Source organism: Somniosus microcephalus, chromosome 22, assembly GCF_052327205.1.
Source record: "Somniosus microcephalus isolate GS21.2 chromosome 22, FLI_Smic_1.0, whole genome shotgun sequence".
Taxonomy (NCBI): Eukaryota; Metazoa; Chordata; class Chondrichthyes; order Squaliformes; family Somniosidae; genus Somniosus; species Somniosus microcephalus.
This window is the reverse complement of record NC_141008.1, coordinates 21,205,924-21,231,876: the sequence shown is the minus strand read 5'-3', so window position 1 is coordinate 21,231,876 and position 25,953 is coordinate 21,205,924. Positions and strand designations below refer to the sequence as shown.

The 25,953-nt window shown below is 41.8% G+C and overlaps 1 protein-coding gene across 8 annotated transcripts in view; it reads right to left on the bottom strand.

Moving 5' to 3' along the window:
- Window positions 1–3,024: 3,024 nt before the first annotated feature.
- Window positions 3,025–25,953, bottom strand: part of LOC147102091 (lysine-specific demethylase 2B-like) — a 207,464-nt gene continuing 184,535 nt past the window's right edge. For 6 of the 8 annotated variants that reach the window (XM_085964271.1, XM_085964272.1, XM_085964273.1 and 3 more), the window contains 3 exons: window positions 18,040–18,201; window positions 15,096–15,314; window positions 3,025–14,134 (listed from right to left, as the gene is read on the bottom strand). In XM_085964271.1, the coding sequence (XP_085820397.1) occupies window positions 13,938–14,134; window positions 15,096–15,314; window positions 18,040–18,201 (578 nt within the window). In that variant the 3' untranslated portion in view covers window positions 3,025–13,937. Of the gene's footprint in view, window positions 14,135–15,095; window positions 15,315–16,045; window positions 16,359–18,039; window positions 18,202–25,953 lie in introns of those variants that run through there. The other 2 variants (XM_085964278.1, XM_085964279.1) reach the window with 2 other exon arrangements.

Genomic DNA, 25,953 nt, shown 5'->3' with positions numbered 1-25,953 from the left:
TTGATCTAATAGCTATTACAGAGACGTGGTTACAATGTGGCCAAGCTTGGGAACTAAATATTCCAGGATACTTAACTTTTAGAAGAGATAGGCAAAATGGAAAAGGAGGAGGTGTAGCCCTGATAATAAAGGATGGGATAAAGACAGTAGAGAGAAAGGATCTTAGCTCCGAAAATCAAGAAGTAGAATCAGTTTGGGTGGAGCTAAGAAACAGCAAGGGGCAGAAAACATCGGTGGGAGTTGTTTATAGACCCCCAAACAGTAGTTGTAATATAGGGCAGAGTATAAATCAGGAAATTAGAGGCGCAACGAGGGTAATACAGTAATCATGGGGGACTTTAATCTACATATAGACTGGGCAAACCAAATTTGCAGTAAGTGTGGAGGACGAATTCATGGAATATATGCAAGATAGTTTTCTAGATCAGCATGTTGAGGAACCAACTAGAACAGGCTATTTTAGATCTAGTATTGTACAATGAGAAAGGGTTAATTAATAACCTTGTAGTAAAGGGGCCTTTAGGGAAGAGTGACCATAATGTGATAGAATTTTATATTGAGTTTGAAAGTGATTGTTAAATCTGAAACTAGGGTCTTGAATCTAAACAAAGCAAACTACGTAGGTATGAGGGGCGAGTTGGCTAAGGTAGATTGGGAAACTACATTTAAAGGTATGATGGTAGAGAAGCAATGGCTAGCATTTAAAGAATACATAATTTACAACAAATATACATTCCTTTAAGGCACAAAAACTCCACAGGAAAAGTGGTCCAACCATGGCTAACATGAGAAGTTAAAAATAGTATTAGATCAAAGAGACTTATAATGTTGCCAAAAAGAGTAGGAAGCCTGAGAATTGGGAGGATTTTAGAATTTAGCAAGGGAGGACCAAGAAATTGATAAAGAAAGGGAAAATAGAATGAGAGTAAACTTACAAGAGACATAAAAACAGACTGTAAAAGCTTCTACAGGTATGTAAAAAGGAAAAGATTAGCGAAAGTAAATGTGGGTCCCTTACAGGCTGAGATGGGAGAAATTATAATGGGGAATAAGGAAATGGTAGAGAAATTAAACAAATACTTTGTGTATGTCTTCACAGAAGAAGACACAAAAAACTTCCCAGAAATTGTGGAAAACCAAGGGTCTAGCGAGAATAAGGAACTGAAAGAAATTAGTATCAGTAAAAAAATAGCACTGGAGAAATTAATGGGACTGAAAGCCAATAAATCCCCTGGACCTGATGGCCTACATACTAGGGATTTGAAAGAGGTGGCTTCTTCTTTCTTCTTATTAGGCAGTCCCTCGGAACCGAGGATGACTTGCTTCCACATGGCTATAGAGATAGTGGATGCATTGGTTGTCATTTTCCAAAATTCCATAGATTCTAGAACGGTTCCCGTGGATTGGAAGGTAGCAAATGTAACCCCACTATTTAAGAAAGGCGGGAAGAGAGAAAACGAGGAACTACAGACCAGTTAGCCTGACATCAGTAGTAGGGAAAATGCTAAAAAAAAATCTATTATTAAGGACGTGGTAACATAATAACACAGATTTATGAAAGGGAAATTATGTTTGACGAATCTGAGTTTTTTGAGGTTGTAACTAGCAGAATAGATAAGGGGGAACCAGGGGATGTGGTGTATCTGGATTTTCAGAAGGCATTCGATAACGTGCCACACAAGAGGTTATTAAACAAAATTAGGGCTCATGGTAATATAATAGCATGGATTGAGGATTGGTTAACTGACAGAAAACAGAGTAGGAATAAATGGGTCATTTTCGGGTTGGCAGGATGTAACTAGTGGGGTACCGCAAGAATCAGTGCTTGGGCCTTAGCTATTCACAATTTATATCAATGATTTGGATGAGGGGACCAAATGTAATATATCCAAGTTTGCTGATGATACAAAGCTGGGTGGGAATGTAAGTTGTGAGGAGGGTGCAAAGAGGCTTCAAGGTTATATAGACAGCCTAAGTGAGTGGGCAAGAACTTGGCAAGTGGAATATAATGTGGAGAAATGTGAAGTTATCCACTTTGGTAGGAAAATAGAAAAGCAGAGTATTTTTTAAAAATGGTGATTGGGAAATGTTGGTGTTCAGAGGGACCTGGGTGCCTTGTACACGAATTACTAAAAGTTAATATGCAAGTACAACAAGCAATTAGGAAAGCAAATGGTATGTTGACCTTTATTACAAGATTATTTGAGTAGAAGAGTAAAGACATCTTACTGCAATTATATAGGGTGAGACCACACCTGGAGTATTGTGTACAGTTTTGGTCTTCTTACCTAAGGAAGGATATACTTGCCATTGAGGAAGTACAACGAAGGTTCACCAGACTGGTTCCTGGGATGGGGGGATTGTCCCATGAGGAGAGATTGAGTAGACTAGGCCTATATTTTCTAGAGTTTAGAAGAATGAGGGGTGACGTCATTGAAATATACAAAATTCTTACAGGGCTCGACAGGGTAGACACAGAGGATGTTTTCCCCTGGTTGAGGAGTCTAGAACCAGGGGTCAGTCTCGGAATAAGAGGTCGGCCATTTAGGACTAAGATGAGGAGAAATTCTTCACTCAGGAGGGTGGTGATTCTTTGGAATTCTCTACCCCAGGAGGCTGTGGAGGCTCAGTCACTGAGTATATTCAAGACAGAGATTGATAGATTTTGGATATTAAGGCAATCAAGGGATATGGGGATAGTGCAGGAAAGTGGAATTGAGGTAGAAGATCAGCCATGATCTTATTGAATGGCGGAGCAGGCTTGAGGGGCCAAATGGCCTACTCCTGCTCCTATTTTTATGTTATGAGTTAACCTGCCTCCCCAGTCTCTACGCAAGCCATTCCAGCTGGAGGTGCATAAGCAGGAGACAGGGTGAATCCACATCTGATTTCCCTTCATAGCTGGTGTCTGGTTGATCACTGCTAATAATGGTGTCCATCTACTCCAAAGGCACATTTCACAGTGAAGCCCCAGGTTACTGAGTGTACTGTTCAAAATGTAGCAATTAGAACAGGTGAAAGAGCTTTAAATTTAAAGTAAAACTTTATTCAAGTATAATTGAGATTTCCGAAGTACAGCATGTTTTGTGCAGCTACAAATTCAAAATAAGGATCAGCGGTACAAGGATTAGGAACCAACCAGCAGAACGTTATTTACAAGTGGTATAATGCCTACAAAACATCAACTGAGAAATTACTCAAATCTTTACAAAATTCTGCATTTATTTTCTATTAACAAGGAGAACACCAGGAACAAAAATTACAACCTGAATTATTCGGCATCCCACATGAACTTGTGTGGCCCTCACCCAGTATTTTGGTCAATAAATATGTATCTGACACATATACCCAACAATAAAACTCAAGTCTTGGGAGCTGGAGGGTTCCTTTAGCAGTCCTCTGCATTTGTTCTCACTCATTGTTTGAGGAGCCTGAATGTACTTAGGTCAAATTGCTACACATTAAAATTGGCACAACCCTCCAATTTGCTGACTGATAAGACAGTTCAAACAGTGCTGCCAAAACAAAGTGTGGTGTAACAACATTAAAGCATGAACATTGGTAAAACAGGCATGAACAAAAAAAAGTTAAATATTCCCCCTGCAGCATCAGTGACATAATATAGAGGAGGAGTGATTACAAGGATGATGGAATTGCAAAGCTCACCCATGGCCTAGTCCATCATCAGGTTTCACATGGGGTACAGAGTTAAATTAATTTAACAAACCTAGCTGATAGTGTCTGATTCACTTCAAATATTGTGAACAGGGTTATATTTGGGCTAAATTTAGAACAGAATTGCACCACAACCCACAGGCTCGAACCATACAGAAGGGAGTTCAACTTCCATGTATAAAACAAGCAATCTGAGCCGGATCTGCTTTGCAAACTCCAGAATGCACTGTGCCAGAGGCAGCAATCCTAACCAGCAAGGAAACTCAATTGAAAGGGACAGGTTACTATCAGAATGTGCACCATGGGTCATTCCAATACACTGGAGACACTATCCCAGTCTCTTAAAGTGGCAGATGTAAAAAAAGCTGAGACACACAAACAGTTAAAACTTTAATTAAAACCTATTTGTTCTGATATTTTGAGACTAGCCAAAGACTATTCGGGTTTGGACAGCAGAGCTTCAGGTAAGCAACACATTTTGACATTTTAAGTGGTTATCATGCAGGTTACAGTACACGATATTCCAACATGTGCATACAGTGTGTACTCTGCCCAGCCCACCCAGCGGGCTCACACCACTGGAAGCTCTCTCCTGGTTTTGAGTTTTTCTTAAAACACAATGAATATTTCACTTTTGATTGTCCTTCTTTGAAGTTCAGTACACATTAAAAAGGGGAAAAGTGGAAGCCAGCTCATCGGGGAAGGGGAGATGTAGAAGCACAATTAGGGTAATGGCTTAAGTGGTTACTGTAGCTATGTTGCTTGTTCACTAGTCTCCAAGACAGCTACAGGATTTGACGCTTTACAATTTCTTTGTACGGAAGCTCCACATGAAAATGACATTTTCGACAACTCCTCAAGAAACTGCTGTAAAGCCGTAATAAATTTCAGCCTGGTGCCAATTTGGATTTCCCAAACCCACCATTTTGTTTTGCTCTGTAAGCCAGCACCTTCTTGCAATTACACAAACTGCCGTTAACAATCACCTTCAACATTTACAGACAATAACATGTTTGTTAAAAAAAACTTGAAATGACTTCCCAAAAGCGAGGATTAAGTGGCATGACGCAAGTTCTAAGCAAATGCAGTGGGGCTACCCTGAAAATTCAATAAATGCTGCAGCCATCAAACAAAGGCATTTCAATGTTTCTGGCTGACAAGAGGAGGGATGTTCTGAGGCGATGGTCACAGGAATTGAAGCACACAGGTTTTTAAAAAAAGTACAATTTCTGGTTTCGATGCAGAATGGTTTTGGGTGCATATTGAGAGGAGCGTGGCAGAATAATTAGCGTCAGATGCGAATCTGATTCCTGAGCCCACTGTAGCCACATGGGGAGAGATCATGTCTTGTATTTGGGCTTCACACTAGGTGGAGTATAGCTCCAATCTAGTATGAAGCCAGGCTTAAAGGAGTTGAGCTGGGGAGTGTAACCATAGCATCCAGTCTTTAAATTAGAAGGAAAGTAGCAAATGCTGCCCCCACCCCTCCTAATACAGCTGCAGGAGGAGCAGAGATGTGCACATGTGTAGACCCCACTCCTGGTGGACGGGGCGCACCGTCAGCCCGTGGTATATCACCAGACATTCTAGCTGTGCAACTATTCGTCTCAGATCAGAGCTGTAAACATAACTTCGAAAGTGCGTTTTGGGAACAGGGACGGTTTCTACTACTCAAAGGCAGGTAAGCATTCAGACACGAATTAGAAAGACCATTCAGATCACTGTAACAGGTACCACCTTAGTAGGTCCAAATTACTGTATTTAGTTAGGAGCATATAGCTTAGTGCATTCCCATGATAGTCCTCTGCTTGTTTTATTTTTAACGCAGGTGTTAACCGGTCTATATTAAATGGTTAACATCCCTGCTAAAATAGGCAGAGGAACCTCCTGTGGACTCAAAGCATTTGTCCACTAATATCAGCAAGAGTCATTTTTGGGTTTATATAGTACACAAGCTGCAATTATTATGGGCACGGGCTTTAGTTTTATGGAACACAAGCGGCAGTCAGTTTGGCTCAAATTTAAAAAGAAACATCCCTTCATAAATGGGTTCACAAGATACAGAAGGCACTATTCTAGAGAGCAAGCGTAACTCAACAGCATCTTTCTTAGTTTACCAAATACAATATTTGGAGGGATTCTTTAAACATAAACAAGACACAGCAACTTGCATTTATATAGCACTTGTCCCAATGTACTATACAGAGGGGAAATGCATTTCAAAAGATGTCAAGTCAGCAGATTTGGCAGTGGCAGTGAAAGTGACACAGGAAAGGGGGGGGGGGGGGAGGGTTTGATGTGTTGGGGTATGAATTTTCTCCATGTGACATTAATAGCTCCTTTTATTAACATCCGTTGAAAGCTACAGGAAGTAACCTTTGTGGGACGGCTATACACAAACATCCGCCAGTGCCCAATGGGTGAAGAAATCAAATATGGAAAAATTAGAAATGGTCAGAGAAAGATTTAAAATGTTTTTAAATGGTCATCAGGGAAGTATTTCAAAACTCAGAAAACTGCAGCATTCAAGCAGGACAGAACATTAGTACGAGGTCTGGGTTTCAGGAGGTCATCACAAGGCCGGAGTTCCAATTTTGTGGGACAAGCCCCCCCCACCCTCACAGTAAAATTATTCAAACTCCTTATAGCACATTATCAGTATTTGGCTATGGCGGGGGTTACTTCCTGCAGTAAAGAGTACAAGAGCAGGTAACGGTAGCGAAGATCAGCAAGGCAGGCCTCTGTACTCGTCATTAATGGGGAGCTGCCCTTCCCTGATACCAGTAACCATCAACGTGCCTTTAAAAAACATAACTTAGTATGGTTCAAGGAGCACTGTTGAAATTTACAAACTAAAATATGGGCGTCAGTAAAGGGTTTAATTCTTAACTGCTTTGTAGACATTTTTTAAATGATCCGCAAAACCGGTTTAAAATGAATAAAACTCTCTTTCACTGGCAAGAGATCCAGGCTGAAGAGGTAGTGGTACTGAACGTTGATGGAAAAGTGGGTTCGCAAGCAGAGCATCGTCCCCAGTTCGGAGTGGGCTAGTTAGCCACTTCTTAGCTAAGCTTCGAGATGATCCATCGTGCCATAGTGGAGCACAGCATCCTGAAGCTGTAATGCCCTGCAATGTACAAGGAAACTCCACAGTCAGCACTGCCAGAGTGTGGACATTCCAAAAGCAGTGAGGGGAAGTTGTGGGGGGGGGGAGAGAAAGAGAGAAGGCGTGGGTAAGAGGAAGAGGAAAAGGGTAATACAAAATAATGTAGTTAAAAAATAAAATTTTGATTTTTCTAATTTCATTGCAAGAAACAGTAAAATGCTTTACTCAGTGAAATGACACGGTTGGTGGCAGAATTCAGGACAGATTGTCATTTAGTTTCTTAGGAACAGCTTTATACATAATTACAGTATATTACACTGGTAGAAATTCCTAAAACAAATTGATACCCGAGTGAGTGAATAACCATGCAAATTATGCAAAGAATAATAACACTCCTCTAAAGTCACTAGTTGAGAGATTGTCATTAACTACCAATGTACCAAGGTGAATTGTATGCTACTGAATGGGCAAGGGTGATGTGGGGAGAGGGGGTGGGTGGGAAAGAGAGGGGTACAGAGGCCTGCCTTGCTGATCTTTGCTACCGTTACTTGCTCTTGTACTCTTTACTGCAGGAAGTGACCCCTGCCATAGCCAAATAATCCCATTCATTCTATTCCCATTCCCAACTGGAAACAATGACAAGACAAAGACTGAAAATTCAGCGGGTGATCCACCGTTCGAGTCAAGAGCAAACTTACAACCATAAGGCAAGAAAGTCTTCAATTAGTTATCGAAGTGGGAGGAAGACCAGTAGCAGCCATGTTATTTTGCCAGTAGAGCCATTTTTATCTCACTCCCAATTGTAAGAATGTCCTACAACTGATCCAAGGAGTCGTCTCCCTCAATGAAGCTCTGTAGCATGAATGGGAGATTTTTTTTAAATGCTGAGAGGAATGCAGGTTATTTGAAGTGGAATGCAAGTACAAAATTAGAGGACAAAAATACAAGTGATTGACTCTCCCCTTGCCCCTCCTCCAGAGTGGGATGTGGAAAAGACTCCCAGATAAAGCACTAATGCTGCTTTAACCAACACCTTGAAGGTTGATTTTACACTTAGTGCTTTGTAGCTTGGTTTGTGGGAGCCCAAAGTGCATACATTTCTGTGGGCTTACCATTCTGGTGCTGGGATGAAGGGGTGGAAACAGTGGAAACGCAGGGAGATGGCGGATGGACATCGGGCTCTTGTGACCCAACTATAGGAGCAGCTGAAGAGCTGGATGGGTAGGAACAGGATGAAGGGTTATTAATGTAATTAAATTGGATATGACAGACTGCTGTGTGGAACACAACAGTTCCTGAACTGCTGGCACTTTAGAAATGTCACAGCAAGGAAGGAAGCAGTCAGCATTAGTAATATTCTAGAGTTTAGATCGATTTACCAGAGGAGGGGAAGGCTAAGAAGCAGCAGCGTTGCAGAACCGTTTTGTGTGTGATGTTAGACAGGAGAGGGTTTGACACTAACCCTCCACCCCCCCCCTCACTCCTCAGTTTTATGCTTTATCCATTTACTAATATCTGGGGAGGGCTTTATGGCAGGAAAGTGGTCGTGAACATGTTACAATAACAGCAGACAGAAGCAGCAGAGCTACTGAAAGGTGACACTGTATTGAGGTTTGCCCCACTCTCCGACAACCAGGATCACTAACACAGCTCATACACTCCACTGTACATTTTAAAGCACATTAGTGACATCTAGTGGTAGATGGTTAGAATCGCTGAATTAAAAAAATAATAAGAACAAGGCCAGCTGGCAGGTTTAAATAAACTGGAGACTTAAAAAAAATATTAAACCTACCAATGTTTTGTGTTTAAAAACCACCAGCCTCCTGTTGGCTACAGAATATAAGCCCAATTGTGGCTTAATATCTGCAAAGGAAGATAAAAAATAAAAGTTTGTATTTGAATCAAAAAAACAAACTGAACTTACCTATGCGCCAATGTTCCCTCTAGTTTTTTTTTGGATGCACGGTACCTTTAATTGGCTGCACGCCCCATTCAAATTTTTGCACATGCACGGTTTCTCCCATTTAAAAGCCAGTGAGCAGCCTGCGCGGGACCTTCAGAGCGCCGCGCGGCCACACAGCTTAGTGGAAACGTTGCTGTGCACTTGCCCAGTCTGATGAGCACTGACCGCAGTCTCACAGTGCATCTTATATTAAAGGTGCACTGGCTTCAGACCCCAACAGCTCATTTGATTCGACCTCCCACTTTATTAGTAAGACCCAACTCTGACTGAGTCACATTGGCAAGTGGTACTGTACCATTTTCAATGTTCATAAGCAAGTGGCAAATCATGGTTGTTAACTGAGAAACAGAGAGAATCAGATCATATTGAGCTGCACAAATTAAGTCTTCAGTGCGCAGAACCCAAGAGGGGATTCAGAAGATAAAAGCAGTATATAAATTAACAACTATTTCAGATACCTCACGTTTCTATGCTTTACTGGCTAAATAAATGTTCACAATTTTGCACATGCTGTTTCCATTTAAAAGTTTTATATAGAAAAATATTCACAAAGCAGCTCTGACAGATTTATTTGAGTAAAGAGGTTTAAGAACAGTGCAACTTTTTATGGGTTGAATTATTTTTGAATGGCAATATTCACCTTTGGCAAACTGCAATTTGTTTTCATTTGAAATGAAATACTCAAAAGATTTGGGACCTAGAAAGGAGAGCTGGTGATATTAGCAGACACATCTGGATGACATTGCCCTGCTGTAACTTATCGGAACAATGGGTAAAAGCCGGCGATAAAACAGCAGACAGAGCAATGTCATACAAATGTGTTTAATACTGGCAATTAATTTGGCAGCTGCCATTTCTAGGCTTGTGTGTCAGACCTCTGCTTTGTGCTGGCAACCAATCCACATTCTTAAGGTCAAAACACCGGAGGTTTTGTGTTATATATCTCAAACCACAGAATTAAAACAGTGTTCCTCTCTGATTATCCATCAATGGACAGAACTGATGTTCCTCCAGCCAACGCAAAATTAGACGGTGCTTCTGCCGAGACAGCCAGCACAGTTGACTCCTCTCAATACTAATACCATACATTAAATCCAGTGACATGTTTCTCCTCCTTGAAATGAGCAGTGGCATAGCTTTGCCAAAAAGCATTATTTAGATGCCATCTGTTTTTAGCAGATTTTTACTGAATTTATTTTCATTTCAGTGACACGTTGAATCCCGTCAGTGTTAAAGAAATACTCCAAACCTATGATAAACCTATTTCCCAGAGGCTCTGAAAGTGGAATAAGACAAACATACTAAAAACAGAAGATCAGAGTGTGAAAATAAACACGCACGGATTTTTAAAAAGAGAAAAAAAACACAGGATTTAAGCACACATAAAAAAAATCACTCGTGAATTCTGCAGAATTATTTTGAGATATAAATTTACCAATTAAAAAAAATATATATTTTTGAAGTTATATCATATCCTCTATCTCCTGATTTGGATTTTCTTTAAAAAAAAATCAACATATTTAAAGCTCTTCCAGATTAGCCTGAAGAGGAGCGGTTAGTTCCTGTTAGCTGCATTAACCTGGAGTATTTCTTTAATAAGATGTTAACAGTACAACACAAAAAAACTACTGTGGAAAATTTAGTCAGTCAATTTTATATTGGGTATGAAAGTCGTAGACCACAAGAAATTCACAGAACTATAGAACCCCGTCTAATGTAAAACCCTCTATGAAACTGGTGTCAAAAGTGCTTTCATTCTAGTTTCACATATGGTGTAAGGTTCCTTGCGCCATTAGATAAGAGTGTAAACAAATGCGCCAATGTGTATGCATATAAAATTTATTTATACACACAATTTGAATTCACTGAGTGCACACATGTAAATGATAATCCACAGAGCCAGGTTCCTACTGTGAACCACAGCGCAGCACAGTGCCATCTAAACTTCAAAAGACAATCAGAGGCCAAGTGGTCAGAATTACAGGAAAATAGTTTTGCTAAAATGAAAAAAATAAGTCCATTGTAAAACCAAAAAGGAAAAACCTCATCTATGGACCTTAAAGAAGCATTTACGTCAGATGTTGTCACCCAAAAGAAAGTCAACCATAAACAGCTGATTGATCAGCTTGCACATTCAGTTGTTCATGTATGGAGCATAGCCTACTGACCAATGAGTTTATGAGGCTGCACTGCACTGGTTAAGAGAAAAAATTTTTTTTTGTACAACAGACCAAGAAATGTAAAATTCCTTCAGAATATCGCACTGTTTTCAGCGTTCTTTTTCCCTGATCTTTGGATCAAACAAAGCCATCAAAGTTTTGGTTTTAGGTATAAATTTAATTACACACCCCTTTATATTTCAATCTATTCCAAACCCCACTGGAATGACCCCCCATTGCTTACACAAAGCAGCAGGTGCTTCAGTATAATGCACAGGCCTTTACAGCTGCTGCTATCTTGAATTGGTGCAGTCACAAGTACCGTCTACATTCTAAGGGGTGAAGGTGTGGCAGATATTTAGTGCATTATTCGGTTTTATTCATAGGTAGCATGCTGTGGCCAGTATTTGGAATGCTTTGCTGCTAATACTTGTAGTGAGGAAGCAGGGTACAGTAGAGGACAAGCAGCAGGTCTTCACTGCTTTTGAAGTCAGACATCAATAAGCGAGGCTGTAAGGAAAGTTCTCTATCAGATATCTACTCACCCTCTTTATCAGTGCGCAGGCTAATGACTGAAGCTTAAAGATGGGTACAATGTGTTGGTATAACCTAAGTTATAAAAAGCATTGTATTGGGCTAGAATTTCCACCGATTGGTTATGCATGGTGAAAAATCAAGCCACACGTAAAATTTAAAAATACAGAACACGAGAATCTTTACTCTAAGGAAGGAAACACCTATAAATCAGATACTGTAATAAAGTGAGTGCAGCAAACATTCTGAACCCCAAAGCTCTAACTAGGGCTGTCGAAAAACACAAATTAGGATGGGCATTTCAGAGCCGGTTCAGCTAATGTAAAGGCTTCTCACCCTCAAGGTGAGAACAAACTAATTCACTCGTATAACAATCTATGGTAGTGGGCATATTTACCAGCAAAACTCCCATCCAATGTTAATACAAGGCCACACCAGTAAAACAGGATTTACTCAGTACATGGGGTTGACAAACATGTAGGCAAAAGAAAACCAGAATTTATATCAGCTGTTTTTTGAAATGTTATTTCTCCAGTGTTCCTTCTGTGGTAACAACTCAAAATGCTCATAGCATTCCATTTAGTTAAAAGTGTTTGTCAGCATACTTAAGATAAAAAAATATTTCTGCTGCTATCTACAGGCTAGATGTTACAGATCCAATTTAAAATCTCTCATATTTAGTGAACCAGTAATGTTTACAGTACAATAGAAACAAACTGTGTGCACAGGGCGAGTTGGGGGGCATGGTTATTTACAATTAAAGTTAATTATTATTAAAACTCAGTGCCTTACCCAACACAGATTCTTTAAAAAAAAGACATTGCCAGTGCAAAAACAAGATAAGACAATGAGCCTGGTTAGAATTCCCAGTACTGCTGTTCCCTGGCAGGAACTGTAGTGATGGAACATTACGAACTAGTACAATAGGAGTCAAAAGTCCTTTATGTTTGTTTAGCTAATGGTCTAAAACAGTTATCCTGCTTCCATTTTCTTTGTCATGTTTAAAGGGGACAGAACGAACAACTAATAGTGAAGTATTCCTTTCAGAGTATTCATTTTCTTTAAATGCAATTCCTACACATTTCCCATTTCTCTGATTAAAACACTGTGTGCTCACTTAATTAGGCCATTTGGGTTGCCATGGTGCATTCTTAAATACTACAAAATATGAGCAAAATCATATCATTGCAGATCACAATAAGTAAAGCACACACTACAACACACAATTCTGTACTAAAATGTGTCAGAGGAAAACAATATGTGGTCGATGAGGACTTTTCCCACTTTACAGCACAACCTTTCCCCACAATTCTGAGCAGGACTTGAGCATCATAGCAACCAATGTGACCTAAATAAATGAGCTAGTCTGTTTTGACTAAAGGAATAAGAAGTCACTGAGAAAAATCCATTGCAGGAATGAATGGAGTCTATTAATGACAGGAATTATTTCACCAATGAGATTCTGCAAACTGACAACTTGTTTCTCAGTACAGGAAACTTTCTGGTATCCGGCACTGACGGGACCGAGCTGGTGCCGTACCATCAAAACTGCTGCAGAAACCAGCGCTAATGTTAAAACATACGGAGCTATTGAGCTCCGTGTGAATCAACAAACCCTAACAGCTTCAAAACAGTCGGCCGCAGCTTAAAAGCGTCTCTGTAGCTAAGCAACAGCTTCAGCTAGACCTTGCAGAGCCTGACTGGAAAAAAGCAACGAGAAGTAAAAAAACTTATAGGAAACGGCTCCTGAATTTTGCCGGTAGATAGAGCTTTCCGGACATTTAACCTCTGGTTAAACAAAAGTTTCCTGTATGAAAGTAATGTGCTGATTCACCCACACCTATTCGTCATAGGTTAGAAATGCAGTGCAGCAAAACTGAATGTCTGCTGAAACATTGTACATTTCTGCAGAAGAAGTGTTATTAAAAATGTACTGTACTTGTATAAGTACTGGATATTACATTGGACTGTAATCAATTTAGACTTAGACAAAATGACTATTGTCTATTTCAAAATTAAATTGCAGCCCATCTTTAAGCTTTCTTGTGTTTTTTTTCCAAACATGCATAATATCAGATGTGATATGTATGTCTCCATGTTCTGTGTAGTTTTAAATATTCACTAAATCTACAGTATTACCCTTTTGTATTTTAGGGGGCAAAGGAGAGAGGGGAGGGGGATTTACTACCAGAGCATAATGCTTAGAACCCTGTATTTGCAATACAAAAACATTTTTGTCCAAAACCATGCTTCATCTTCTAGGCCAAGACAATTACACCAGTAATTTCCCTCCAAAACTATACAACAGTCACTGGATCACTGACTTTACCGGCAGTGGAAGACGTGATCGCCATGACGACTCCAGACTGTCACGGCATGGCCCACACACAGAGACCCCAAGCAGCGGGCGGAGGCAATTCTCCGATATGTTGCATCTGTGCCATCTCCGTCAGGACTCGGAGGAACATTCCGGCAAGGCTTATGGTCATCCGTGAGGCTATTTTGTCAATTGTAATTTGCTTCTCTTTAACAGTTTGTCTTCTGAAAGTTCAAAGGGGGCGACAGCTGCCAGCCCTTCCACAAGCTGCTGACAGGCCTGGGGAGAAATCAGTTTGCAATTGCGAAGGTCGATTCGAGTAAGGTTTGGGCAATGTTTAAGCAGCAATAGGCACTGATCCGTTATTCCATGGCAACCTGAAAAGAGCAAGTTAAAAGAAATGAGGCATTAACAAATGTCGCCAAATACTATTAATACAGGCATTTTCAGCAAATTAAAGCGGTTTTCATACTTGCCCTTGATTTTAGGACAACAATGCCAAGCTGACTTGTGCACTGCTCTCCTGTATATTAATATATAAAATCTGATCTCCTGAAGGCCTACAGGAGGCCAATTGGGAAAAGAGGGGTCTGGTCTGCATGTGTGTATTAGACCAGCTCTCCCATTTTCCAAATTGGCTTCCTTTAACAGCCTTGCTGTACATCCCTCTCCTGATATACACACTAACTAACTAAATCTATATCCAGAACAGTGCAGCAATACTCCCCAAGACCATCATGAATCTGCCCTGGTACAAGAGAAATAGGTTATAATGGATACCTAGAGTGCTCTCTCAAATCAGTAATCTCATTTTGGGGTTTAGTTAATAACCTATTCCGATTCACTCCCATAATTTATGACACTACTATTCAAAGCTCCTTAGAGATTGCTGCCTTGTAGTTATTGCAAAGTATCTGTCACTCCCCAGTCTGTCACTGCAGTGTGCAGCTTGTCATTTTGTCACTAAGTGTGGATATTTTTACTTTGTTGATGGGGATTTTGCCAGCCAAAAAACACAGGAAATGAAAATGAATGCTGTTTAGGTCAAGAGCTTTTAGTCATATTAACAGGAAACACCCACATCATCAGCACATTCAGATTACAAGTGTCTAAACAGAGGCATCTCTAAGTTTTTAATGGTGGAACCTCACCCAAGTAATTTTTACTGGAATATATTTGTGTTTGTGAATTACTCTACCCTAACCCGATAACCAGTGAATTATGTAAAGATGGCAAGAACAGCATTGGTCAAGTTGGCTACACCTACAAGGTCATATCCCTCTTCTCAGAGTCCATAAGAAAACAAAAGATGTTGGTGAGATGTCATTGGCCTTTTACCTGAAAGGTTAATTTCAGTCAGTGTTTCCCGTATAGAAGATCCAGCAGCCGTCAGGAGGGCGATGGACTGATCAGTCACATGGTTACACTGGTTGAGGTCCAGCTTGTTCAGTCTTGGCATGTGGCGGGTCATCAGTGCCAGAGAGCAGTCGGTGATGTCCAGACCCGCTAAGCGAAATTCTGTCAGGTTCCACAGTTTGCTCTGATTATTGTTCTGACCTACAGAAGGCAGGAAAAGAGCAGCTTCTTTCAAAAGGGCATGTTAAAATTAGTTAGCGACTGCAGCACAATCACAACCAAGGAAACGCAAGGTATTTGCAAAAAAATAAACTCGAGGACATTGTGCACTCCTTGCAAAAAAAAATATAGGCAGATTGTATTAAAGCTGGCTTGTATGGACTCTCTCCCTCGGCCCCTTGATTGTCATGTAGGACTTTCAAGCTTGGCAGGGAGGCGCAGCAAGTTGATAAAAGTATAGTACTGCTGAAAATAATAAATGACCGGCATCAAGTTGAAAATAGTCTGAGGGGATTCTGGTTTTAGTTTAATTCAATCTATTTTTCTTTTTCTCGTTTGAAAATACACAAGCTTATACATACAGTATTTAATATGGCTTTCAGGTATGAACATGCTGAAATTATGTTGAAATGTGGGTCACAGTTAGTTAAAGGGGAACATACCACTAATATTAATTACTTAAAAGCACAATTGCTTTTACAAATATTTTCACTTCCATTTTTTCCTTGCAGCCCTGTATCTATCCATTTCAGCAGCTAAAGGCGAGGTGGGTCCGCTGTGAGGTAGTCAAGAGTATGTTTGTTTCCTAATATTCGTGTCTGTTGTGATCCATCTGGTTTTGAAATAAATCAAATGCCTTTCACTACCCACCTCTGCAAAGCATTGGAGAGAAGGATAGGTGGGATGGGGTGGGGGGAGCGAGGGGCGGAAGGACGTGAGGGTGGTGAAGTTGAGAGAGGAGGGTGGAGAGAGAGAGAAGTGGGAGCAGAATCTTGAGCATAATTTGTCCAATGTTTCAATGGGCTTTGAATGCTCTTACAGAAAAGCTACTATTGCTAAGGGGCGATACCCACTGGTCTCCTCATTAAATTTATTGTTCCCTTACAAGTCAACTAAGAATAAAATCAGATACTAAACTTATGGCACATTCCACTGACCCCTGCGAACGTTCCATCACTCACACAGCCATATTCATTTCTGCACAAGCACTTCATGAGAATCACTTCCACAACATCCAATATAAACCTGTGAAGATTTTATGGAGATTTACAATCTAGAAAATTGAATATTTGATAAAAATATTAAATCAGGGTTGAATTCTCTAAATTCCAAACGACCCATCATGTAACAAATATCTAGTCGGTGTGGGTCCTACTGGATTAAAATCCACAATGTTCTCCCATCATCTTGCTTGTTACTGTTCTCTGCATCTCTAGAGTTGGACATTTCTTGTAATCGTAGATTTATTCCACGGTCATCGGTCTTTGCACTTTACAATTGGCATTACATGGAAGTCCATTCAATTCCTTTTAAATCTACACTGCTAAATGTACCATTCGGAAGCTGGAAGTCATTTTAGACATCCCCAGATGCATTTTATTCAAACATAATATGGTGGTTTCTGGGAGTCTAAGTGGAGAAAGTTATAGTGATGATATTCTGTCTTTAGTGCTTTTTATTAGGGTGTGACAGGATTTAATGTAATGTCCCAGTGACAAATCAGCACAACACAAACCTTCAATAAGCTGTTCCATTTGGACAGCTTTAATCCTTTGCTATGTCGCCTTACTGAAATATCTGAGTACTGTGAGACCGCACCTTGAGTACTGTGTGCAGTTTTGGTCGCCTTACCTGAGGAAGGACGTTCTTGCCATGGAAGGAGTGCAGCAAAGATTCACCAGGCTGATACCTGGGATGGCAGGAATGACGTATGAGGAGAGATTGTGTCAATTGGGCTTATACTCACTGGAGTTTAGAAGATTGAGAGGGGATCTCATCGAAACTTATAAAATTCTGTCAGGCCTGGACAGACTAGATGCAGGAAGGATGTTTATGATGGCCGGGGAGTCCAGAACCAGGGGTCATAGTCTAAGGATAAGGGGTAAGCCATTTAGGACTGAAATGAGGAGGAATTTCTTCACCCAGAGAGTGGTGAACCTGTGTAATTCTCTGCCACAGAGGGCGGTGGAGGCCAGTTCATTATATTCAAAAAAGAGTTGGATATATTTCTTAAGGCTAAAGGGATCAAGAGGTATGGGGAGAAGGCAGGGACAGGGTGCTGAATTTGGATGATCAGCCATGACCTCATTGAATGGCGGAGCAGGCTCGAAGGGCCGAATGGCCTACTCCTGCTCCTATCTTCTATGTATGTTTCTATCAACTGTTAATGGAGACTTGGATATAGACCAAGATCTAACGCTGAGTATGTAGTTCTGAATCTGAATCACATTCACTTTCTTTCTTAATCAAGTTTCCCATTTCTTCATTTATTTCACTATCTGGGAATAGCTCCGGTTTTTTTTGGAGCCGGGGGGTTGGGAGGGGGAAGAAAGAGGGCATGAAGGGAAATGACAGAAGGGGAGACCATGTTGTATTTGGTAAAAAAAGATTTACTAAAAATCAATTTAATGCTAAACAAATTGATGATAGCAATACTGAAAGGGGGTCTGAACATTTCAAAACACATGAGCAACCTTGCCCCATCTTCTGGCAGCCCCAACTATTCAGAGGTGATGAAAGCAATTTTAACTTTATAGCCAGTAATTTGTTGACGTGCTAGTGAAGGGTCACACCAGAAACACATTAAATGAATACATCATCGCTGTACAAATGAAACTATGGACTCAGTACTTTACTGCAGTGGAGAAGACCATGATACTAAATACTTGCTAATGGATTATACAGGTGTACTACTCTTTGAACTGACCTACTCTGCAATCTGTAGGTGGTGAAAGCAACTCCCTCATCTGCGAGTCTTTGAGATCGTCCACCCAACGAAGATCGAGCATGCGTAGAAGGGGGCAACTCGATGTACAAAGCGCAGAGATCGCACTCCAAATGCAACCTGCTAGTGCCAGGATTTTCAAATCTGTCACAAAAAAAATTACATTTAAATTCCACTTCATTTAAAAAGAGATAAAAATACACAATAAGCTGCTCATTAATCCTTATCCCATGAAACATCCGCAGACATAAATTAGATATACTTTCAAGTGGCTATTAATTCTGTGTAATTATTCTTGGATGTGCACACAGTGCCACTTACAAACCAGAACACTGCACTGGGTGGAAAGGCCTCCATTCCAAACAAAGCAATGAGAGGGACCCTCGACTGCTCTCTTGGACTGGAGCACCTTCTTAACCGGTTTTAAAGGCTAATTTATATTAACCCCGAGTACAGAAAAAACATTTTAACTTTCAGATACACAGATTTCAATTCCTTTTTAATCAGCAAAAATTAGGACCACAATATTGGTATCACAGCTGATGTTTACCTCTTGAAGCTTTATGAACATTACATCAGCAATGTAATGACGGATATCAAATTGCATCATTAATGTTGTTGAATACACTCCATCTTTATAAAAGTACCACACCAGTGCAACATAATGACAATCCATGAAGTGACTGACATTGTATGATGCAGATGATGTTTCATTTGACAATATAGTTTCTGTTTTTTAATCACCAAAAATTAAGTACATTACAGTCATTTTAATTTTAGTGGCTGTAAAAAAAAAACCATCTTGCAGTATTCTCGAATCCTGCAATTGTCCCGTGTTAGATAGAATCAAGGTGCAAAAAAAAAGGACTCTGTTTTCCTGGAATAAACTATAAAATTATTACCCCATTTTTGAATGATGCACAAGTACTATTATGGTCATCGAGAATGTAACATATTTGGGTCAATATACTATTTCTCAGTATTGTTGTATGAGGAGCTAACAGAGTATTGGCAGCATAATATCCTGTGTATTAGAGAGCACAGGTTTAGAATGTGGCACCAGCTAACATGCTAGTAAAGATCCACTATTTTCAACCATCATTATATTATAAAAGGAGAATTGTCCATTAGAATGAACTCGCCCTCTATTATAAGGAAATACCTGAAATGTGCTGTGCAGTTACAGCAGCCCTCAGTCACCACTGCGAACATCTAGTATTTGTGCAACTAACAAATGGCATAATAAGATCAAGTTAAAAATAAGTTGTTCATCTTTTGCATATAAAAGATCCACACATAATATTCAAACCTTGAAGGATATACAGCATGAACTGCTGAGTAACATCAATTTCCAGGGCGTCAGTCAGAGAACCATTGAGGATAGGGACCCAGTTTTATGGAAATAGGCCAATACAATTTGTTGAGATTAAAAGTGGCACCAGACTAAACAATAAATTGCCAAATGCAACCTCCATAAATGACTGTACTCGTGTCCAGGGCAGGACTGTGGGCAAGTACAAACATCGTAATGACTGGTGCAATTAGCTATTTAAAAAACCCTTTTCTCTTCTGAAGGTGCTGACTCATGCTAGGGTGCAGTATAATTCTCAGTTTCTCATTACAATCAGTTCTAATCTAGCAGTGTATTTCAATTTCTCACTACAATCTGATCTAATCTCGCAGTCTATTTCTCTCAGTTTCGCTACAATCTGATCTAATCTAGCAGCATATTTCAGTTTCCCACTTAAATCATTCATATCTCTCTCTGCCATTCAAGCTTTGCCCAATTATTTTAATTACTGGCAGAAGCAATCGCGGATATCAACTTCTTCATTTTCAATTAATTTTCTCTTATTTCAATAGAAAGCGCAGGAAATTAATTTATCCTCCAAACCACTTCCCAAAGGGCAGCCTCAGTCACCTCATTACCATTAGCAAAAGTATAAATAATCTATGCCTGCTTCAAAATTTCAGCTCCAATTAATAGAAGCCATTCTTGATATAATCAAGTACTCAATCAGGTAGGGGAAGTGTTTCTGTAATAAAACTGTTATGAAGTGATCCAAACACAATTCTGTACCAGCTTAATTCTAAAGGAAAGGGACGCTCCTCCTCCTCTTCTTCTTTCCTCCTCCTTCCCTTGCGTGATAGTATCAAAGACAAACAGCACAAATGTATTTTTGAGGGGTGGGGGGTGGCAGGGGGACATCCTGTTCCTTCAGAATTAAACTGGTACCGATTTGAAAGGTGCACACGACTTCAAGGACACAATACTGCACAGGCTTTGGATTCCCTAATCAGTTTGAATTTGCATTGTTCAGATTAGCCAAGATTACTGTATTCAAATGAGGGTCACATTTTGTAGTTACAATATACACATCTAAGGAGTGTTCTTATTTGAATTTCTTGCCTAATAGACATTGCAGGTTACATCTAATTTGCCTTGTTGCAGTTACACTAACTGGAGCAGATGGATTAGAGTTATTTATAGGCATATATTCAATGCATTAACTGTGCCAAACTACCATTTCCTAAGGGTGGGAGGCAGCGCTGCCCTTCCATTTTTCACGATGATACAGCTGGTAAGCAGCACCACGGTCAGAGATACACTATACATGACTAATAGGTAGAAGGGAGACCCAAGGCGATCGCCCTTTGGAATGCAAGGCACCAATCCGCATCATGCAGTAAGGTGAAAGGAGGACATAAAAGACTTAACCCATTACCAATCTGTGGTGTTCACAGAGGAGTTGCTGTTACAGTCTGTAATTTTATGTACATGCAAAGATTCAATGGGGCTCAGTCCATCCTCAGAATCAAAGTGGCAGACCTAATAAGATGGCTACCGCTGGCAGCCAGTGATTCTACCTGCCCAGGAGAGGGTGCAAGCTTCAGTGCTTCTGGTGGCTCTCACTCCAGATCATTAAAAAAAATTAATTCAGGGGATGTGGGCGTCGCTGGGAAGGCCAGCATTTACTGCCCATCCCCAATTGCCTTCGAGAAGATGGTGGTGAGCAACCTTCTTGAACCGCTGCAGTCCTTGTGGTGAAGGTACCCAGGTACTCCCACAGTGCGGTTAGATAGGGAATTCCAGGATTTTGACCCAGCAACGATGAAGGAACGACAATTTATGTTATAGGACACCCCCCCAACAGCATGCTTATTGCCAGAGACAATCCTGTAAGGTAAAGGGGCATTAAGAGTGCTGAATGGCTAAGTGGGAGCCTCGCAATTACACGTACACATATTGGGAAAAAAACAGCAGGAGATGGGAAGGAACTTATCAATAGTGTCAAGTGTATCATACTGAGAAACTCAGCTCCTCAGATTTCCTAAATGAAAGAAATCTGTAAAATTCAAAACTCCATGAATATTTATTCAGTCAGCGTAGCAGTTAGTGCTGGTCCCTGGGAACAAAACTGAACTCCAATAAAAAATTAAACAACAGTTAAAGCAGCATTATGCAATATTAAATAGAACTCAGTGTCAATCCAGTACTTTACTATTGGTTGATTTGTAAACCAACAATTTATGGGAGTTTTATAAACTACTCAGTGAATATCCAAGGGTTTCTAATATAGTGCAGTCTTTACTTGATCCCTGCATGATGGGACTGCTTGGCTAACACCCCATAGTATGGAATGAAGTACAGAGCTACAACTGAGGCTGCTGAACATCCCATGCAGATTTAATATTAACACTCGAAACTTCATATTTTTAGACATGAGTAATGACTTCTTTTCGTATACACATGGGCCTAGAAATTGAGTTTGCGCTGCGCCGGGGCTTAACGCCGGAAATTTAGCGCCGGTGCTAAGTCGCGCTGTGCGCGCCAAAAATTCAGTAGCGCCGCGCCCAAACGGCTGCCGGCACTACTGAAGGCTGTTTGCGCCTGAAAACTGGCGCTATTCCGGCGCTGCGGCGCCCGATGCGGTGCGGCAGGCTCGGGAAGTGCAGGCCTCCTCCTTCAGTTAAGGAGGAGCTGCCTGCACCCGCCCACTGGCTGGTTAAATCGCCACAAAAATGAGCCCGGCACCTCGGGGAAGTGCCGGGCTCGCAGCCGAGAAGCATCTGTTCCGCGGGGGGGGGGGGGGGGGGTGGGGGAGTCCGGGGAGGGAGGTGCGGGCAGGCGGCCGGCGGGAAAGCGGCCGGCCGCCGCTCCACCTTTATGCGCCGGCGCAAAGTCGTGTAAGACTCTGTTGCCAGAGTCTTAGTTGCGGCTGCCACGGGCGAGGTGGCTGCAACTGAATTTCGGCGCTGGGGCCCGTCACCACGGCAACCGGGACGCTGCGCACACCGATGACGTCATCGGTGCCGGCGCAGCGCTACCGGTTTAACGCCGATGTTGGGCCCTAGTCAATTTCAAAACCGGCTGTAAGTCCAGCGCAATGCCCTCTAGCGCCGCAAAATGGGCGCTAAGCCCACTCAATTTCTAGGCCATGGAGTCTTACATGGAAGGGGGTGGGGAAAGGAAATGGAGAACTGTGCAGTATGTGCATCAAAATCAGAAACTCATTTATAGAAAAAAAACAGGTTTACAACTTTACCAAACATCGTACCCAGGGGATATGCCCCTGCTCCCATTGTCAGTACATACCAGTGTGATACTGTTTTTTGGTGAAAGTAAGGAGACCGTGCCAACAAGTTCTGTTACCATGCAGTTGTACCGCTTTATTCTTGATTTTAAGCATTTTTTCCATTCACATTAATGCAAAAGCAGTAAGATAACATCAGCTGGTGATCCAACACATGGGTGCACTAAAGGATGGGTGAAGATCACCTCGAGTATGGAGTCTCACACCTTTTGGATTTTGCGCCAGTTGTGGAATAAATCCAGGCTGGTGTGAAGCAAAATTGGAAAAGTACCCAGTGGGTTGCTCAGTGGTTGAATGAGGCTCCTACCTGCACTCTCCCTCAGTGATACTGTTCAATGAGCATTACACTGTGCCCTGCACTCTCCCTCAGTGATACTGTTGAATGAGCATTACACTGTGCCCTGCACTCTCCCTCAGTGATACTGTTCAATGAGCATTACACTGTGCCCTGCACTCTCCCTCAGTGATACTGTTCAATGAGCATTACACTGTGCCCCGCACTCTCCCTCAGTGATACTGTTCAATGAGCATTACACTGTGCCCTGCACTCTCCCTCAGTGATACTGTTCAATGAGCATTACACTGTGCCCTGCACTCTCCCTCAGTGATACTGTTCAATGAGCATTACACTGTGCCCTGCACTCTCCCTCAATGATACTGTTCAATGAGCATTACACTGTGCCCTGCACTCTCCCTCAGTGATACTGTTCAATGAGCATTACACTGTGCTCTGCACTCTCCCTCAGTGTTACTGTTCAATGAGCATTACACTGTGCCCCGCACTCTCCCTCAGTGATACTGTTCAATGAGCATTACACTGTGCCCTGCACTCTCCCTGAGTGATACTGTTCAATGAGCATTACACTGTGCTCTGCACTCTCCCTCAGTGATACTGTTCAATGAGCATTACACTGTGCTCTGCACTCTCCCTCAGTGATACTGTTCAATGAGCATTACACTGTGCTCTGCACTCTCCCTCAGTGATACTGTTCAATGAGCATTACACTGTGCTCTGCACTCTCCCTCAGTGATACTGTTCAATGAGCATTACGCTGTGCCCTGCACTCTCCCAGTGTTAATCACTAAGCAGACAGGAGCAGAGCACTACACATGTGCGCTTATGTCCTGGCCAACATTTATCCCTCAACCAACATCACTAAAAATAGATTATCTGGTCATTATCTCATTGGTGTTTGTGGTACCTTACTGTGTGCAAATTTTCACATTTCCCACATTACAACAGTGACTACACTTCAAAAAGTACTTAATTGACTGTAAGGCACTTTGGGACACCCTGAGGTCGTGAATGACATATATAAATATACAAGTTTGTTCTTTCTTTTGTGCATAGCTCCATCGTCACAGAGAACAGTGTGATGCTCAGCATCACGGAGGGCTGCAGGCCGGCATCACTCTCTATAGGGTATACTGTATTCCAGAGCAGCATCTCTAACAGAATGACAGCCTTGTATGTAGGCCCGGCGAATACAGGCACATTTGAAATTGCACACTGTTGGTTTAAAACATACTTAGCAATCAGTGCAGGTCAGTAATGTATTTGAGGGGTCAGAGGACCTCAAAAGGTTTAAAACAATCACTTGAACCAGAAGGTTCAATTACATCCATGAAGTAAGTTGCCAGTACCAGTTATTGCTTAGCTATACACTATTTCAATTTTACCCAAGTGTTGTGCTCGGAGTTTGGTCAGTTTTTGCGCTGGCTTCAACTTCGGTCAGGCTCCAACTCAGAGTGCACTATAAGTCCTTGAGGTGGGAGCACAAACAGCTGGGGTATCGGTGGAATAGGTTTATTCAAAAATTATAGGCAGGCATTATATGTTTTCATGTCCAGTGTGTAAATCAACTGCATCAATTTTATTTAACCCTCGTTTGACTCCAAAGGATAATAAAGTTATAAAAACAGAAAATGCTGGCAATACTCAGGTCAGGCAGCATCTGTAGAGAGAGAAACAGAGTTAACATTTCAGGTCAATGACCCTTATGCATCCTAAGATTGTGGCACTTCAAGATTCAAATTAAACTATGTGCAGGATGCTGCCTTACCTGCTGAGTATTTCCAGCATTTTGTGTTTCTATTTTCAGATTTCCAGCATCTGCAGTATTTTGATTTGTATTAATATTTAATACTCCGTCGCCTCCAGTCCAGATCCAAGGTCGTCCCTTCCTCTGTCGTCAAATTACAGTATGCAGACGACGCTTGCGTCTGCTCACACTCGGAGGTCGAACTCCAAACCATCGTTAACACCTTCCCCGAAGCATATGAGAGCATGGGCCTTACACTAAACATCCATAAGACAAAGGTCCTCTACCAACCTGCCCCCGCCACACAGTACTGCCCCCCGATTATCAAAATCCATGACAAGGCCTTGGACAACGTGGACCACGTTCCATACCTCGGGAGCCTACTGTCAACAAGGGCAGACATCGGCGACGAAGTCCAACACTGCCTTCAGTGCGCCAGTGCAGCCTTTGGCCGCCTGAGGAAGAGAGTGTTTGAAGACCAGGACCTCAAACCCGGCACCAAGCTCATGGTCTACAGAGCAGTAGTAATACCCGCCCTCCTGTATGCCTCAGAGACATGGACCATGTACAGCAGGCACCTCAAAGCACTGGAGAGGTACCACCAACGCTGCCTCCGCAAGATCCTGCAAATCCATTGGCAGGATAGGCGCACCAACGTCAGTGTTCTCGCTCAGGCCAACATCCCCAGCATCGAAGCTTTGGCCACGCTCGATGAGCTCCGATGGACGGGTCACATTGTCCGCATGCCCGATACAAGACTCCCAAAACAAGCGCTCTACTCGGAGCTCCGACACGGCAAGAGAGCCCCAGGTGGGCAGAGGAAACGCTTCAAGGACACCTTCAAAGCCTCCTTGAAAAAGTGTAACATCCCCACCGACACCTGGGAATCCCTGGCCCAAGACCGCACAAAGTGGAGGAGAAGCATCCGGGAAGGCGCCGAATACCTCGAGTCTCTTCGCTGAGAGCAAGCAGAAGCCAAGCGCAAACAGCGGAAGAAGCGCACGTCAACCCAAGCACCCCACCCACCCGCCCCTTCAACCACCGTCTGCCCCACCTGTGAGAGAGACTGTAGGTCCCGCATTGGACTCATCAGTCACCTGCGAACTCATTTTTAATGTGGAAGCAAGTCATCTTTGGTTCCGAGGGACTGCCTAAGAAGAAGAATTTCCAGCATTTTGTGTTTCGATTTCAGATTTCCAGCATCTGCAGTATTTTGCTTTTGTATTAATATTTATCAGGTGTTCAGTCGGTTAAGCTCA